The following is a 15384-nucleotide window of genomic DNA, read 5'->3' on the forward strand; positions in this document are numbered from 1 at the left end:
GTTTAGGCTCCTCTTGGCAAAAGAGAGGTGGAAATCAGTATTTTTTTTATATTGAGAATCCACTATAGTAATTGAGAACTGAATATGTAACTAATCTGTTTTGTATGGTGTGAAATACTGTATGGTAGCTACTCCCTGGGATAGATTTAGAGACATTTTTTCATTTTAAGTTTCTATTAACTGAGAACTATTACTAGTTTGCTACTATGCTTTGAAAAATATATTTGCTGTTGGTGGACTAGGAGGATAAAATAAATTGTGATTTTTTTTTTTTTCAGTCTTTATTTGCTCCATCTCAGTTATCTTACCTGTTGAAATCTAGTTTTGATTTCTTATCAAATGGCTAAAATTTATGGTAGCATAAGAAATTTGCATACCTGAAGCCATTTTACTAAAACTAACTTTTCCCACTGCTTTATTTGATAGATTAGCAAGTGGACCCCCAGATCTAAGATGTTGTTTACTACATCAGAAACTACAGGTAAAGATTTCCCAACGACAGTATCTAAATATGGTCTTAATTTAATTGGAGTTTATTCTAATACTAAATGTAATAATGGATTATAGGCTATTCTCATTGTGCTGCTGTAGGTTACTTGTAGTCACTGTTATTCACAATAGGGTCCAGGGAAGGGGTGGAAAAGGCAAATTAAATATTGAAGAAGTGGATAGATTTTTATTTTACTGTAACTAACTTAAATATAAATGTTATTTGTGTTTTCTTAAGATGTTAAATTGTTGTATTGAAAGAAAGAAGGCCCGTGATGAGGGGAGAAAGACAAATACTTCAGATATGTATCCAGGGGATGCTGGAAGAGCTGGAGACCAGCTGGGGCCAGATAATCTAAAAGATATGGATAAGGAAAAGGGAGAGGTAGGAAAATCTTGGGATTCTTGGAGTGACAGTGAAGAAGAATTTTTTGAATGCCTAAGTGATACTGAAGAATTTAAGGGAAACGGACAAGAGAGTAGCAAGAAAGGAGGACCTAAGGAGATGACAAGCTTAAAACCAGAGGGACGACTATATCAGCATGGAAAACTCACACTGCTACATAATGGAGAACCTCTCTACATTCCAGTGACCCAGGTAGGATTCGGACTGGCTCTTTAAGCTTTATTTATTTTTATTTTGTTGTTTATATCTTCATCCTAGTAGGAAATGTTTGCTTTGGGTAGGAGCAATTCTTTTTTTTTTTTTTTTTTTAAGATTTTATTTATTTATTTGAGAGAATGAGAGAGAGCAAGCACATGAGAGGGGGGAGGGTCAGAGGGAGAAGCAGACTCCCTGCCGAGCAGGGAGCCCGATGCGGGACTCGATCCAGGGACTCCAGGATCATGACCTGAGCCGAAGGCAGTTGCTTAACCAACTGAGCCACCCAGGCGCCCTGGGTAGGAGCAATTCTTTAAACAAATCTGGGTTCAAAGATCTAAGATTTCAAATCTAAATAAACTTTTGGGGCTTTCAGGTATTATCATTTCTGAAATTGAGAAATATTTTGAAGTTAGGGAAATAAGTAGTTCATCATGGTTAAGGTGATCTGTTACTTCTTAAAATGAGTGGTAGGTACACAGGTGTTTAAGAAACAGAATCCAAATCAGTTGCTTTCTTATACACTAACAACGCAACTGTAGAAAGAGAAATTAGAGAAACGATTCCATTTACAATAGCACCAAAAACCATAAGATACCTCGGAATAAACCTAACCAAAGAGGTAAAGGATCTATACTCTAGGAACTACAAAACGCTCATGAAAGAAATTGAAGAAGACACAAAAAGATGGAAAAATATTCCATGCTCATGGATCGGAAGAATAAACATTGTTAAAATGTCTATGCTACCCAGAGCAATCTATACCTTCAATGCCATCCCGTTCAAAATTCCAATGACATTTTTCAAAGTGCTGGAACAAACAATCCTAAAATTTGTATGGAATCAGAAAAGACCCCGAATCGCCAAGGAGATGTTGAAAAAGAAAACCAAAGCTGGGGGCATCACGTTGCCCGATTTCAAGCTATATTACAAAGCTGTGATCACCAAGACAGCATGGTACTGGCACAAAAATAGACATACAGACCAATGGAACAGAATAGAGAACCCAGATATGGACCCTCAACTCTGTGGTCAAATAATCTTTGACAAAGCAGGAAAAAACACGCAATGGAAAAAAGACAGTCTCTTCAATAAATGGTGCTGGGAAAATTGGACAGCCACATGCAGAAGAATGAAACTCGACCATTCTCTAACACCATTCACAAAGATAAACTCAAAGTGGATGAAAGACCTCAATGTGAGACAGGAATCCATCAAAATCCTAGAGGAGAACATAGGCAGTAACCTCTGTGACATCGGCCACAGGAACTTCTTTCAAGATACATCTCCAAAGGCTAGTGAAACAAAAGCAAAAATGAACTTTTGGGACTTTATCAAGATAAAAAACTTTTGCACAGCAAAGGAAACAGTCAACAAAACAAAGAGGCAACCCAGAGAATGGGAGAAGATATTTGCAAATGACACTACAGATAAAGGGCTGGTATCCAAGATCTGTAAAGAACTTCTCCAACTCAACACCCAAAAAACAAATAATCAAGTCAAAAAGTGGGCAGAAGATATGAAAAGACACTTCTCTGAAGAAGACATACAAATGGCTAACAGACACATGAAAAAATGTTCATCATCATTAGCCATCAGGGAAATTCAAATCAAAACCACATTGAGATACCACCTTACACCAGTTAGAATGGCACAAATGGACAGGGAAAGAAACAACAAATGTTGGAGAGGTTGTGGAGAAAGGGGAACCCTCTTACACTGTTGGTGGGAATGCAAGTTGGTACAGCCACTTTGGAAAACAGTGTAGAGGTTCCTCAAAAATTTAAAAATAGAGCTACCCTATGACCCAGCAATTGCACTCCTGGGTATTTACCCCAAAGACACAGATGTAGTGAAAAGAAGGGCCATATGTACCCCAATGTTCATAGCAGCAATGTCCGCAATAGCCAAACTGTGGAAAGAGCCGAGATGCCCTTCAACAGACGAATGGATAAAGAAGATGTGGTCCATATATACAATGGAATATTATTCAGCCATCAGAAAGGATGAATACCCAACTTTTACATCAACATGGATGGGACTGAAGGAGATTATGCTAAGTGAAATAAGTCAAGCAGAGAAAGTCAATTATCATATGGTTTCACTTATTTGTGGAACATAAAGAGTAGCATGGAGGACACTAGGAGAAGGAAGGGAAAAATGACGGGAGGGAAATCGGAGGGAGAGATGAACCATGAGGGACTGTGGACTCTGAGAAACAAACAGGGTTTTAGAGGGGAGGGGGGAGGGGGGATTGGTTAGCCCGGTGATGGTTATTAAGGAGGGCAGGTACTGCATGGAGCACTGGGTGTTATACGAAAACAATCACTACATCAAAAACTAATGATGTATTGTATGGTGACTAACATAACATAATAAAATTAAAAAAAAAAAATGGAGATTAAGTATCCGACTCTTGGTTTCAGCTCAGGTCCTGATTTCAGGGCCCTGATCTCAGGCTCCTGAGATGGAGCCTTGTATCGGGCTCCACCACTGAGCACAGAGTCTGCTTAAGACTTTCTCCCTCCTCCTCTGTTCTCCCCTCTGTGTGCTCTCTCTCTCTCTTTAAAATAAGGAAGAAAGAAAAGAAAGAAAAAAAAGAAAAAGAAATATTTTTAAAAATAGTATGTAAACGCCTCTTACAAAATGGTATCTTCTACTTGGTTTTCCGTGTGTCTGTTGTTTCTTAAAAATAATCAGCCTGGGGCACCTGGGTGGCTCAGTCGTTAAGCGTCTGCCTTCAGCTCGGGTCATGATCCCAGGGTCCTGGGATCGAGCCCCACATCGGGCTCCCTGCTCTGCGGGAAGCCTGCTTCTCCTTCTCCCACCCCCTCTGCTTGTGTTCCCTCTCTCGCTGTGTCTCTCTCTGTCAAATAAATAAAATCTTAAAAATAATAATAATAATAATAATCAGCCTAGGGGTGCCTGGGTGGCTCATTCGGTTAAATGTCTGCCTTTGGCTCAGGTCATGATCCCAGGGTCCTGAGATTGAGCCCCTTGTCATCAGGTTCCCTGCTCCTCGGGGAGCCTGCTTCTCCCTCTCCTCCCCTCTCTCGCTATCTCTGTCTCTCTTCAAATAATAAATAAAAATCTTAAAAAAAAAAAAATCCAAAAATAGAGAAAGAGCAAAAGTAAAATTATTAGTTTTGTCTGTTCAAAAATACAGTTCAAAGCCACTTTACACCATTAGGAAGTAGAACAGCAACAACTCAACACCTAAGGAAGAACAATAGTTTTGTTGGGTTGTTTTTGCCTAAGTATGTGAATACATTTTATTGTGAAAAACTCAATCTAGAAAAAATAAAAACCACTACCCACTAGTTTAACTTACATCTCTAGAAGTAACCACTGTTACTGGTTTGGGTTATCATTTCTTATACCTGTTCCTATATATTGATGTACATATATGTGTATACATAAGATACATAGTTTAGTGGACTTTTGGTTTTGGTTTTTTGTCTTTTTAAGATTTTAATTTATTTATTTTAGAGAGAGAGAGAGGTGGGGAGGGGCAGAGGAAGAGGGAGAGGGAAAAAGCAGACTCTCAGCGCTCAGCTCAATCTTACAACCCTGAGATCACGACCGAGCTGAAACCAAGAGTCGGAAGCTCAACTGACTGTGCCACCCAGGCACCCCTTTTTTGTTTGTTTTTAAATGTGTGCATTGGTGTACAACTTTTTGTTTAACCTAGTATGTCTTTTTTTTTTTTAAAGATTTTATTTATTTGACAGAGAGAGAGCAGGAGCAGGAACACAAGCAGGGGGAGTGGGAGAGGGAGAAGCAGGCTTCCTGTGGAGCAGGGGGCCCGATGTGGGGCTTGATCCCAGGACCCTGGGATCATGACCTGAGCCGAAAGCAGATGCTTAACGACTGAGCCACCCAGGCGCCCCTTAACCTAGTATGTCTTGGAGATCTTTCCATGCCATTACATGTAGGTCTACTTTATTCCTTTTTAATTGCTGTGTAATATTCCATGGCAGAGAGGAGACATAGTTTATTTAACCATTCCCCTTTTAATGCACAGTATATGTTACATGCTAGTTTTTGCTATAATAGTGCTACAGTACACATTCTTGCAGTTTTTCACATATTGTGTGTTCACATTTTAATTTTTTTTTTTTAAGATTTTATTTGAGAGAGAGAGAGAGGGAGAGCACAGAGGGAAAATGAGAGGGAGAACAGACTCCCCGCTGAGCAGAGAGCCCGATGTGGGGCTCCATCCCAGGACTCTGGGATCATGACCTGTGCCAAAGGCAAATGCTTAATCGACTGAGCCACCAGGTGCCCCCACATTTTAATGTTTCTTAAGGAAAGAAATAAATGGATTTGCTAGATAAGCAGATACACAAATTACAAAATGGCTGTTCAAAAAGGCTGTACCTTTTTTTAATACTCTGGTCACTGGTGCATATATAGGAATAAGGGAATACTATTTTTTTTTAAATTCTTTACTCCCCTTTCTCAATTCCTTCCTGGCACAAATCTGTATTGAGTGCCTAATATATGCCAACCACTGTTCTAGAACTTGGGGATTTAGCAGTAAAGTAGACAGTAAGGTTCTTGTACTCATGGAACTTATATTCATATTTTATTTAATTTTTTTATAAACAACATTACCAGTCATATAAATTTTTACCAATATGATGGACAAAAGTAGTATCTCAATGTTTTAGATTGTTTTCCCTGATTTTTGATGAAATTAAGCATCATTTAGTATGTTTATTGGCTATCTTTTCCTTTGACTTGCCTGTCATTTTTCCTTTAGGTTGCTGACCTGTTCTTACTGATTTTTATTCATCCTTCATATTTTAGATATAGATCCTTTATTATATATATTGCACATGTTTTCTCCTGTCATTTAAAAGACATTTGCTTATTCATTGGTTTATAAACTATATATAAAGTGCACAAATCTTAAGTATACTGCTTGGTGAGTTTTTTCATTTTTAAAAACCATGGGACAAAGTTTGGAGGATATCAGACACAGGCTTCCAAGAGTCCTCTCCTAGTGTGGCCACACAGGATATGCCTAATTCTCACTCCAGCAATGAATTGTGATCACATGTGAAATGTTTTCTACCAGAGGGACTTTTTAGAGGGTCCGGTTTTTACTGGGGGTCTGTTCATATTGGCACCCTCCGCCTAGCACATACCATAATTCCATACCATAATTCCAGATTCCTAGAAGGAAAGCAGGTGTTCAGCATAAACCATATCATTTGCACAAATAATTTAGGCACAGTGTGCCATTTTTATCAGTTCTGAGTACAGTGGAGACCCTGTCAAAATCCAAGTTTCTAGATGCCAGCAAAGGGTCAACTTTGCAAACAGGCCTTTCAAAGGATAGCAGTCTTAAGTCTGCTATATTGAGTCTTCTCTGCGTGCTTGATTATTTCAGTCATTTAAATTTGTGGCTTTTTGGTGGGTATGTAGTAGTATCTCGTGTTTTTACATTTCCTTGGTGAGTAATGCTACTGAACACATTTTCATATATTGTATTTTATATATTGTCCATTTGGATATCTTCTTGGTGAAGTACCTATTCGGAGCCTTTGCCTGTTTTAAAAAGTTAGTTTTTTTTTTTTCTTACTGCTTTGCAGGTTTCTTCATGTATTCTGGATATGAGTTTTCAGTCAGTTATATGTATTATAGATAATTTCTCCAATCGATAGCTTGTCTGTTCACTTTCTTAATGATACCTTTTGTTGAATAGGCATTCTTAATTTTAATAAAGTCTGAGCGGTCAGTGTTTTTCTTTTATGGATAGTGCTTTGTCTCCCTTTTAAGAAATCTTTTTCTGGGGCGCCTGGGTGGCTCAGTCGTTAAGCGTCTGCCTTCGGCTCAGGTCATGATCCCAGGGTCCTGGGATCAAGCCCTGCATCGGGCTCCCTGCTCCGCGGGAAGCCTGCTTCTCCCTCCCCCACTCCCCCTGTTTGTGTTCCCTCTCTCGCTGTGTCTCTCTGTCAAATAAATAAATAAAATCTTTAAAAAGAAAAAATCTTTTTCTGCCCCAGTGTAGTCTCTTATGTTTTCTTCTGGAAGCTTCATTGTTTTACTTACTGCATTTATGTCTGTGACCCACCTCAAATTGACTGGGTTTGGTATGAGGAAAAGATTGTCTTTTCTCTGTAAGGACATATAATTATGTTCTAACACCATTATTCAGAGGAACTGCTTTTTCCCACACAATGGCAGTGGTGTCTTTGTTGTAAATCATATGATCGAATAAGTGTTCGTCTATTTCTAGACTATTTATTCTGTCCTTTAGTCTCTTTGTCTATCCTTGTACCAGTAAGATACTATATTACTACAACTTACAGTCTTGCTGTCTTGTAGTATAAATCTAACTTTGTTCTTCAAGATTATCTTGGGTGTTCATTGCATTTTTATGTAAATTTTAGAATTAGCTGGTCATTTTCCACATATAAAATAATCCTGCTGGGTTTTTAATCCATATTGCATTGAATTTATAAATTAATTTAAGGAGAATTGACATCTTAACAATTTCGAGTCCCATGACCGTGAAATACCTTTCATTTTATTTAAGATTTCTTTTATTTTCCCTTACCAGTGTTTTATAGTTTTCAATGTAGAGGTTTTGCATATCTTTTATTAGATTTAATTCATAGTTTTTATAATTTCTTAAATGTTACAAATGGCATTTTAAAAATTCCATTGAAATTTCTTTTCCCTGATACATAGAAACAGTTGATTTTTTTATATGGACTTTGGATTTAGCAATCTTAGTACATTCACTTATTATTTCTAGCAGTTTGTAGATTATTTGGAGTTTTCTGTATACACAGTCATGTTATCTGTTAATACAGACAATTTGAATTTTGATTTTCTAACCTTTATACTTTTTCATTCTTTTTCATACTTTATTGTACTGGACCACCAGTACAGTGTTGATTAGTGTATGGATACCTGCTCTTGCTCTCAATTTCAGGAGGAAAGCATATAATAATCATTGAGCATATCTGATGTTGATATCATTTATCATATTAAGGAAATTCTCTTCTATTCTGGGTTTTTGAGAGTTTTTATCATGAACAGGTGTTATATTTTATCAAATGCTTTTCTGCATATTGAGGTTATCATTAAGCTAATTGTGAATTTTAAGTGAAATAGCACATGATGAGTGAATACAGTGTCTAGTTCACAATAAGCACTCAGTTTTTAGCTATTATTCTTCTGAGGACTTTTTCTTATAAGACATAAGTGGCTAGTATTGCTTCTCAAGGTGCAAGGATTTACTTAAAAGTTTGTAAGCAGTTTTTATATTTTGAAATGGGTTGATTAATTTTAATATTTATACAGTTGGATATTGGGATGTTTGCTTGATAATTTTAAGCATTGATTCTGTTCCATGTTTATACTGTTGGCAGGTGGCTATTATTTATAAGGTTAGTTTTTTTGTTTGACAGGCCTTATGCTTTTTGTTCATTATATCCTTTTAAAAGTAAATTATATTTTTTAGGTATTTCATTATTAAATTTTAATATTAGGACAGAATATTCTAATACTAAGAACCGAGTGTATAGTTAATCTAATTTTGTCTTGGAGCATGCAGTTGGCATTGAGGTCTTGTGGTATAGACCTTGGTTTTGGAAACTACCAGAACTAGATTTATATTCTGGCACTACCACTTATTAACAGTATTGCCAGTACAAGCTGTGTTTTCTTTCTGAGCCTTGTTTTGCTCTCTAATAAAAATAATAGGTTGGTTTGCATTTTTTAGAATTTTGTGTAAAGTTTTACTCATTTTTATTTTTGTGTGTGTAGGAATTCTTTGAGCATAATTATTTTGAGATTCATACATACTGTTGTGTCTATCAATAGTTCATTCATTTTTATTGCTTAGTTCTAGTGTTCCATTGCATGGATATACCAGTTTGTTTGTCCATTCATCTTTTTTTTTTTAAAGATTTTTTTTTTTTTTTTATTCATGAGAGAGCGAGAGAGAAAGGCAGAGGGAGAAGCAGGCTCCCAAGGAGCAGGGAGCCCGATGCGGGACTCGATCCCAGGACCCTGAGATCATGACCTGAGCCGAAGGCAGACGCTTAACCATCTGAGCCACCCAGGCGCCCTGTCCATTCATTTTTTGATGGACATTCCAAAAATGATCATAAGGAAACTTTGAGGAGTGATGGATATATTCATTATCTCGATTTTGGTGATTGTTTCATGGATGTATACTCATCAGATGTTCCTTTTAAATTATTATATGTCGATTATACTTCACAAAAGCGGTTAAAAAAGTTAAGTGGTTCTATGATCAGTGATTGACAGGAAGAAAAGGAAAGTATTTCTGTTCTAACATATCTCCAGTTTGAAAACCCTATCTATTTATTTGTTTAATAATCAAATATTAAATCCTTTAAAAGCCAAGAATAGTTTGTATTACTCTCGGTTGTTAAGGATTAAACCATGTATATTTAAAAGCATTTGGCATGTAAATATCCAGCAAAGGTTAATTTATTACATCTTTTCCCTTTCCAAATTTTAATTAACAGTATTCCTTATTTTTAATGAGCTAGTTACATTATGTTGTCTTGGTTTGATTGGGTTAATGAAGAGTCCAAAAAAGTTATTCTGGAAGCTCAAGCATTATTTCTTTTCAAAAGGCTATACCCCCCTCATTCATTTTAGATGCTTCATTTTCTACATTCAGATTTATTATATAAATCTGGAATAATTTAAACTTATTTTTTTCTCAATATGCATTCTGTGTATTTAAAAATTCATTTTTATATCTTACATTTAGGCAAATCAGGGCAGATTTTTAGTCTATTTTACTGTCTTACTTAAAAGTTAATCTCACTTGAATTATAATCATTGTATATGTACTTACATAAAATGGTTGGAATTCAAAATGATCTCAGTTGAGACACTTAAAATTTCACACTTTAGAAGTTAGCTTAAAATGTGCCATTAATCAATTGCCCACTTCACACACACACAAATAAGACTTTATATAGATCCTTGCTTCATAAGAATTCAAGCACACTTTAATATTTCTTTCATGTAGACTTAGTTCAACCTAAAATTTATGGCTAGGAAAAGCTTGAAGAGGAGCCAGGGCTAGAAGAGAAACCTGTGGAGACTCTCTTGGAGCAAGAGTCCTTAACTAGTGGATTGAACCAAACTAGTAGTTCTCAAAGCAGCATCAGATAGATGTCTGAGATTCTGCCTTCAGTTTGACACTTTGTAGTTTTGCCACTTGATTTTGGGTAGGTCACTTATCTCTGTACCTCAGTTTCACCAGTTGTAAAATGCTCTGGCCTCCTCTCAATGATCACATGAGATCATGTATATGAGAAAGCTTTGAGCATATTTAGAAGTGGTAGATATGAAAGCGTATGGTCCTTGGGCTACTTGCTGTTTATGTTCCTCTTAATCATGTTCTTCTTTACTTATAGTTGGCCTGAGATTTCCAGGTGGGAGGGTTATCAGTATCTTTTCAACATCTTGTTCCTTTCTTGCCATCCTGAGATTTCAGGGCTGTAGGACAATGAAAAGTAGCTCCTTCCTAATGAAAAGACTGAAGGCTTCTGCTCTTGAGTACTGCTTCATTGGGGGTTCATATTATTTTTTTAATTTGTGGTATTTTGATATCAGTGGGAGGTTATAATTAAAACCTAACTATTTTGTCTCTAATTGCTAGCATTAACTGAGTATGTGCCAGGATTTTTTCTTCACAAGAAAGAGTCACAGAAAGCTTAAGTGATTATCCAAGGTCATAGAGCTGGGATTCAAACATAGGCACGTTTTTTCTAGAGCCCAAGCTCTTAACCACTGTGTCATATTGCCTTACCTATTATTATTCAGCCCTGAGTATCGGTGTGAGACTTTAAAAGTGATGCATGTTCATTGTACAGAAAAGAAAACAAAAATTCATAATTCCATAATCCACAGATAATCACTGTTAGAGCAGTTTCTTTCCATTTTTCCTATATCAAACAATTTTCCTATTGTACATTGAGATTCTTTCCGGTTCTCACACTATTCTAAGTAATGCTATAGTGCTATTTCTAGAAGTGGATTATTGGGTCAGAGGGCATCATCATTAATGCCATGTATTGATTCCCAGATTGTCATCTAGAAAAGCTTATACATTATGTTCTCTTCAGCAGTATGTGAAAGTGCCTCATTTAGGTTTGCTTCAAAAATGAGGATGATAGAAGAAGAGTTATTTTCTTTTGTTTGTTGCTCTGTTTTGAATGCCATAGCTTTACCATGCTCCTACTTTATTTTTGACAGATATTTGTGAAAATTATTTATCTTTACGGCAGTGGTTCTCAACTCGGGAGTGATTTTTGCCCCCCAGGGATATTTGGTAATGTCTGGAAACACTTTTGATTATCATGAGGTGGAGTGGTGCTATCGGCATCTAATAGGTAGAGGCCATAGATGTTGCTAAACATCCTACAATGCATAGGACAGGCCCACCACGAAGAATTACCCAGTCTAAATGTCAGTAGTGCTGAGGCTATAAAACCTGCTTTATAGTAAGCTGTTGAAATCTAGAAGGAATGTATTTATTGGCAAGATGCTCTAAAAAATTATTTCTCTTGTGCTTTATCTTATTATCTAGGAATAGAAAAGTCCATGTTTTTTTTGGCTTTAAGAATGAAGCAGGCAAGCTTTGTTTGGTTAGTCTCTGGATTGTTGAGTGCTTCGTATTTCAGATATAAAATCTAATGGAATCAATTCTTAGAGAACTTTCCTAAGACCCTTTGAACAGCTTGGAATGTTCATAATGATTCTGTAGTTATGTATTCCTTTAGATTTGCCTTAGCTTCTTTTTTATTTGGGGTTACCATTAGAATCTATAATGTCCCTGATTCTCAAAACAAAAATCCAAAGACTTCTTACGGGAATTAGTAATTAGAATATCTTTGGAACCTAAACTCAAAGCAGCTTTTCCAACATAAAACTTAGTTATTTGGGGTCTTTTAGTTGGGATTCAATTAATTTGCCTTTATTTTAATTTTCATATTTATCATTTTTTTTTCTCTTAGGAGTTACAATAAAAACCTGGTTGTAACTAACGGTGGCATATATAAACATATCATTAGAACTTCACTTCTTATCATTAAGAGGCAGGAAAATGTTCGGTGCACCCAAATTCCTCTTTTATTAATCCTTGTCAAGGGAAACATGATAATCTTATTTGTTGTGGGGGGGGGGGCCCTGAAAGTCATATTTATTATTAATTTGTTAATTTTTTATGTAGGTTCCAAAAAACTTGTGAATTTCTCTTAAATTCTTTTAAATACAGATATTGTGACTGCTAGAGCTGATATAATTGTCTTTATTCTGTTTTTATAGTTTTGCTTTTTCTAAAAAAAGCTGTTCATGAGCTTTGTCCTTTTGTGCTTCACAGGAACCAGCGCCTATGACAGAAGATCTGCTAGAAGAGCAGTCGGAGGTTCTAGCTAAATTAGGTACATCAGCAGAAGGGGCTCACCTCCGAGCACGCATGCAGAGTGCCTGTCTGCTTTCAGATATGGAATCTTTTAAGGTGGGTCACACTGTCAGAGCTTGGGAGTCTATTTTGAGCTATTCTGAGATGAAGCTGTGAAAGTCACTCTCTAAAGTGGTGTGAAGGCCTGAATGTCTTTTTTATTAAACGTTTTGATTTCTTAGTAGTTACAACAACCTACATTTATCTCCTAAATGTTGTAGCCAGACTTGCTTCTTAAATTTAAAAAAAGAAAAGAACAATCTTTGAATAGTAGTCGAAAGTTGAGAATTGAATCGTTTCTTTATGTGCATTGGGATGTTTTTCTCCTTTGTGTGTGTTTAGCCAATTTAATGCATGGCTTTTAGGAAACCCTTGGGATTTAACATAGGCTGCTTCATTCAACAAACTTTTTGATTGCCTACTTTATGACTTGTACTGTTATTAGATAAGTAGGAAATACAATGTTTATCCTCAGTTATAGTCTATTGAAGTTGTGGAGGGAGATATGTAAATAATTAGGTGATGCCTTCACTTACGAAGGCAATGTCAAAAAGGTGACTGACTTTGGAAGGTTTCTCAGAAGAGTCACCATTTAGGATCAGTAGGCATTTGCTACCTGGAGAAGAATATTTTAAGCTTAGATATAGGCTTATATTAGAACATAGAGGATTCAGAGAATGGTGACATTTAGCTTATTAGCTTAAAAGCCCAGGGATGAAGAAAGGTCTTTTGTTTTTGAATTACTTATTTTTGAAAGCCGAGGTGAAGCCATGTGTATTAAAAACAACAACAACAGCACCAAAACAACCAAGTGGGTAGTCTAGTGGGCCATAGGCCTTCCTTGTGCCTCCTGCTGATACTCTGAACTGTCTCCCGTGCCCAGATTTTCCTCCTTGACATGCTGCTACCTGTGATGGCCTCCATCTCCCCATTCCATAGCCTCCAATCAGTGCTGCTTTCATGCCGTATGCCAGCCCGAGATTGATTTTTTTTTCAATATGAATAGCCTATGAAAACCTATGTCACTTTTATCTTCCCTGTTAGCAGATTTTAGTGACAGTAAAAGGGAATGCTTTTATTCTCTGCTTGTTTACCCCATCTTTACCAAAAGGAAAAAAAAAATTCAGGAAACCTCTTGAGAGGTATGTGTTTTTCTTAGAGACTAAAAAGATATGGAAAATCTGTGCATTTTGTTCTGCCATGAGACAAGAAAGAAAGACATAATTGTTTTAAGACAAATAGTTGGTATAGTGGATAAAGAGAAGACAGTTGACTCTCAGGACATGTGCTAAATCAAAAAGGTAGAAAAAGGTGTATGTGCATAGTAGGAGTGTGCAGCAGCTATTTTTGTACCTGACTTCTAGCTGCCTTCATATGTATCTGTCCTTTACCTGCTACAGCTTCCTAGCAGAGGCACTTACCAGACGAAATTCCAAATTGGAAGTGTAAAAGTTGTCCTTATAGAAGAAACATATTGGCTCCTCACAGGAAAGTTCTGTATAATTCCAACACTGTACCTCAGCAAGATTGGGTTCATTAGACTGTTTTAGACTACCTTGAGTACCTACAAATCTCTTAAAACATGGTTTCAATAAAAAGATTGTATTTCATATAGCCAACTTACACATCTGTCTCTATGTGGGAATCAGTTAATATATTTAAGGAAACGTAGTCATTCTAAAATAGACATGGTTGCCTTTACCTTTTTATATAGGGGTGACTTGGTATTAGGGGCCCTTAGGAGAGTCTGCAGAGCTTTGGATGAATGGTGATATGTACCTGAGGTACCTACACCTCGCAATAGGACAGAGCCTATTCTCAAGTATGTCCTTGGAGTACATACCTTAACAGTAGAAAGAAGATAAGCCATAGCTGAAGTGAGGCTTGACTCTCTCCTGGTAGCTGTATGTTCAGCCTGCTACAGTAAGGCCAGACAGATGACGAATTTTTGGGTGAAAAGTTGTTTTTTTTTTTTTTTAACTTCTGTAGTGCAGGAGTTGAGTATTATTTTCTTTAAGTTCGTTCTCTTTTCTCAAGGTCTATCTCTAGTTCCTAAGATGTTTTTGTGCAGGTGTGATGTTGCCTGGTTAGTAACCAGATCTTTGTACATGAATCCTGAGTCATGCAGCAGTCTTGATCCACTGCACTTCACAGCATTTTTTGGTTGCCATGATGCCATAGCCCTTAGAAGTTATGTTGACGACTCTCAGTTAAGGACCTTCCTCTGAGTCCTCATCCCTCAGGGGGATTTCCTAAATTGATGGGGATCGTGAAGCTGAGAGACAGTGAACTCAATGAGGAGAAATGGGCAGTTTTGCTCTTTACATTTAAGACTGACTTATCATGTGTTTATAGCAGCAATGTCCACAATAGCCAAACTGTGGAAAGAGCCAAGATGTCCATCAACAGATGAATGGATAAAGAAGATCTGGTATATATATACAATGGAATATTATGCAGCCATCAAAAGGAACGAGATCTTGCCATTTGCAACGACGTGGATGGAACTGGAGGGTATTATGTTGAGTGAAATAAGTCAAACAGAGAAAGACAAGTATCATATGATCTCACTGATATGAGGAATTCTTAATCTCAGGAAACAAACTGAGGGTTGCTGGAGTGGGGGGTGGGGTGGGAAGGATGGGGTGACTGGGTGATAGACACTGGGGAGGGTATGTGCTCTGGTAAGCGCTGTGAATTTTGCAAGACTGTTGAATCTCAGATCTGTACCTCTGAAACAAATAACGCAATATATGTTAAGAAAAAAAAAAAAAAAGAAGAAGAAGAAGGTAGCGGGAGGGGAAGAATGAAGCGGGGGAAATCG

At 36.9% G+C, this 15384-nt stretch overlaps 1 protein-coding gene across 3 annotated transcripts in view; it reads left to right on the plus strand.

Annotated features, from left to right (window-relative positions):
- The window catches only part of RAB3GAP1 (RAB3 GTPase activating protein catalytic subunit 1), a 116828-nt gene that overhangs the window by 79250 nt on the left and 22194 nt on the right, over window positions 1–15384 (plus strand). For 2 of the 3 annotated variants that reach the window (XM_044913595.1, XM_021695790.2), the window contains exons 16-18: window positions 427–481; window positions 728–1087; window positions 12480–12617. In XM_044913595.1, coding sequence (XP_044769530.1) covers window positions 427–481; window positions 728–1087; window positions 12480–12617 — 553 coding nt within the window. The remainder of the gene's footprint in view (window positions 1–426; window positions 482–727; window positions 1088–12479; window positions 12618–15384) is intronic. The other variant, XM_021695791.2, reaches the window with a different exon arrangement.

The sequence above is a fragment of the Neomonachus schauinslandi genome, chromosome 3, assembly GCF_002201575.2.
Source record: "Neomonachus schauinslandi chromosome 3, ASM220157v2, whole genome shotgun sequence".
Taxonomy (NCBI): domain Eukaryota; kingdom Metazoa; phylum Chordata; class Mammalia; order Carnivora; family Phocidae; genus Neomonachus; species Neomonachus schauinslandi.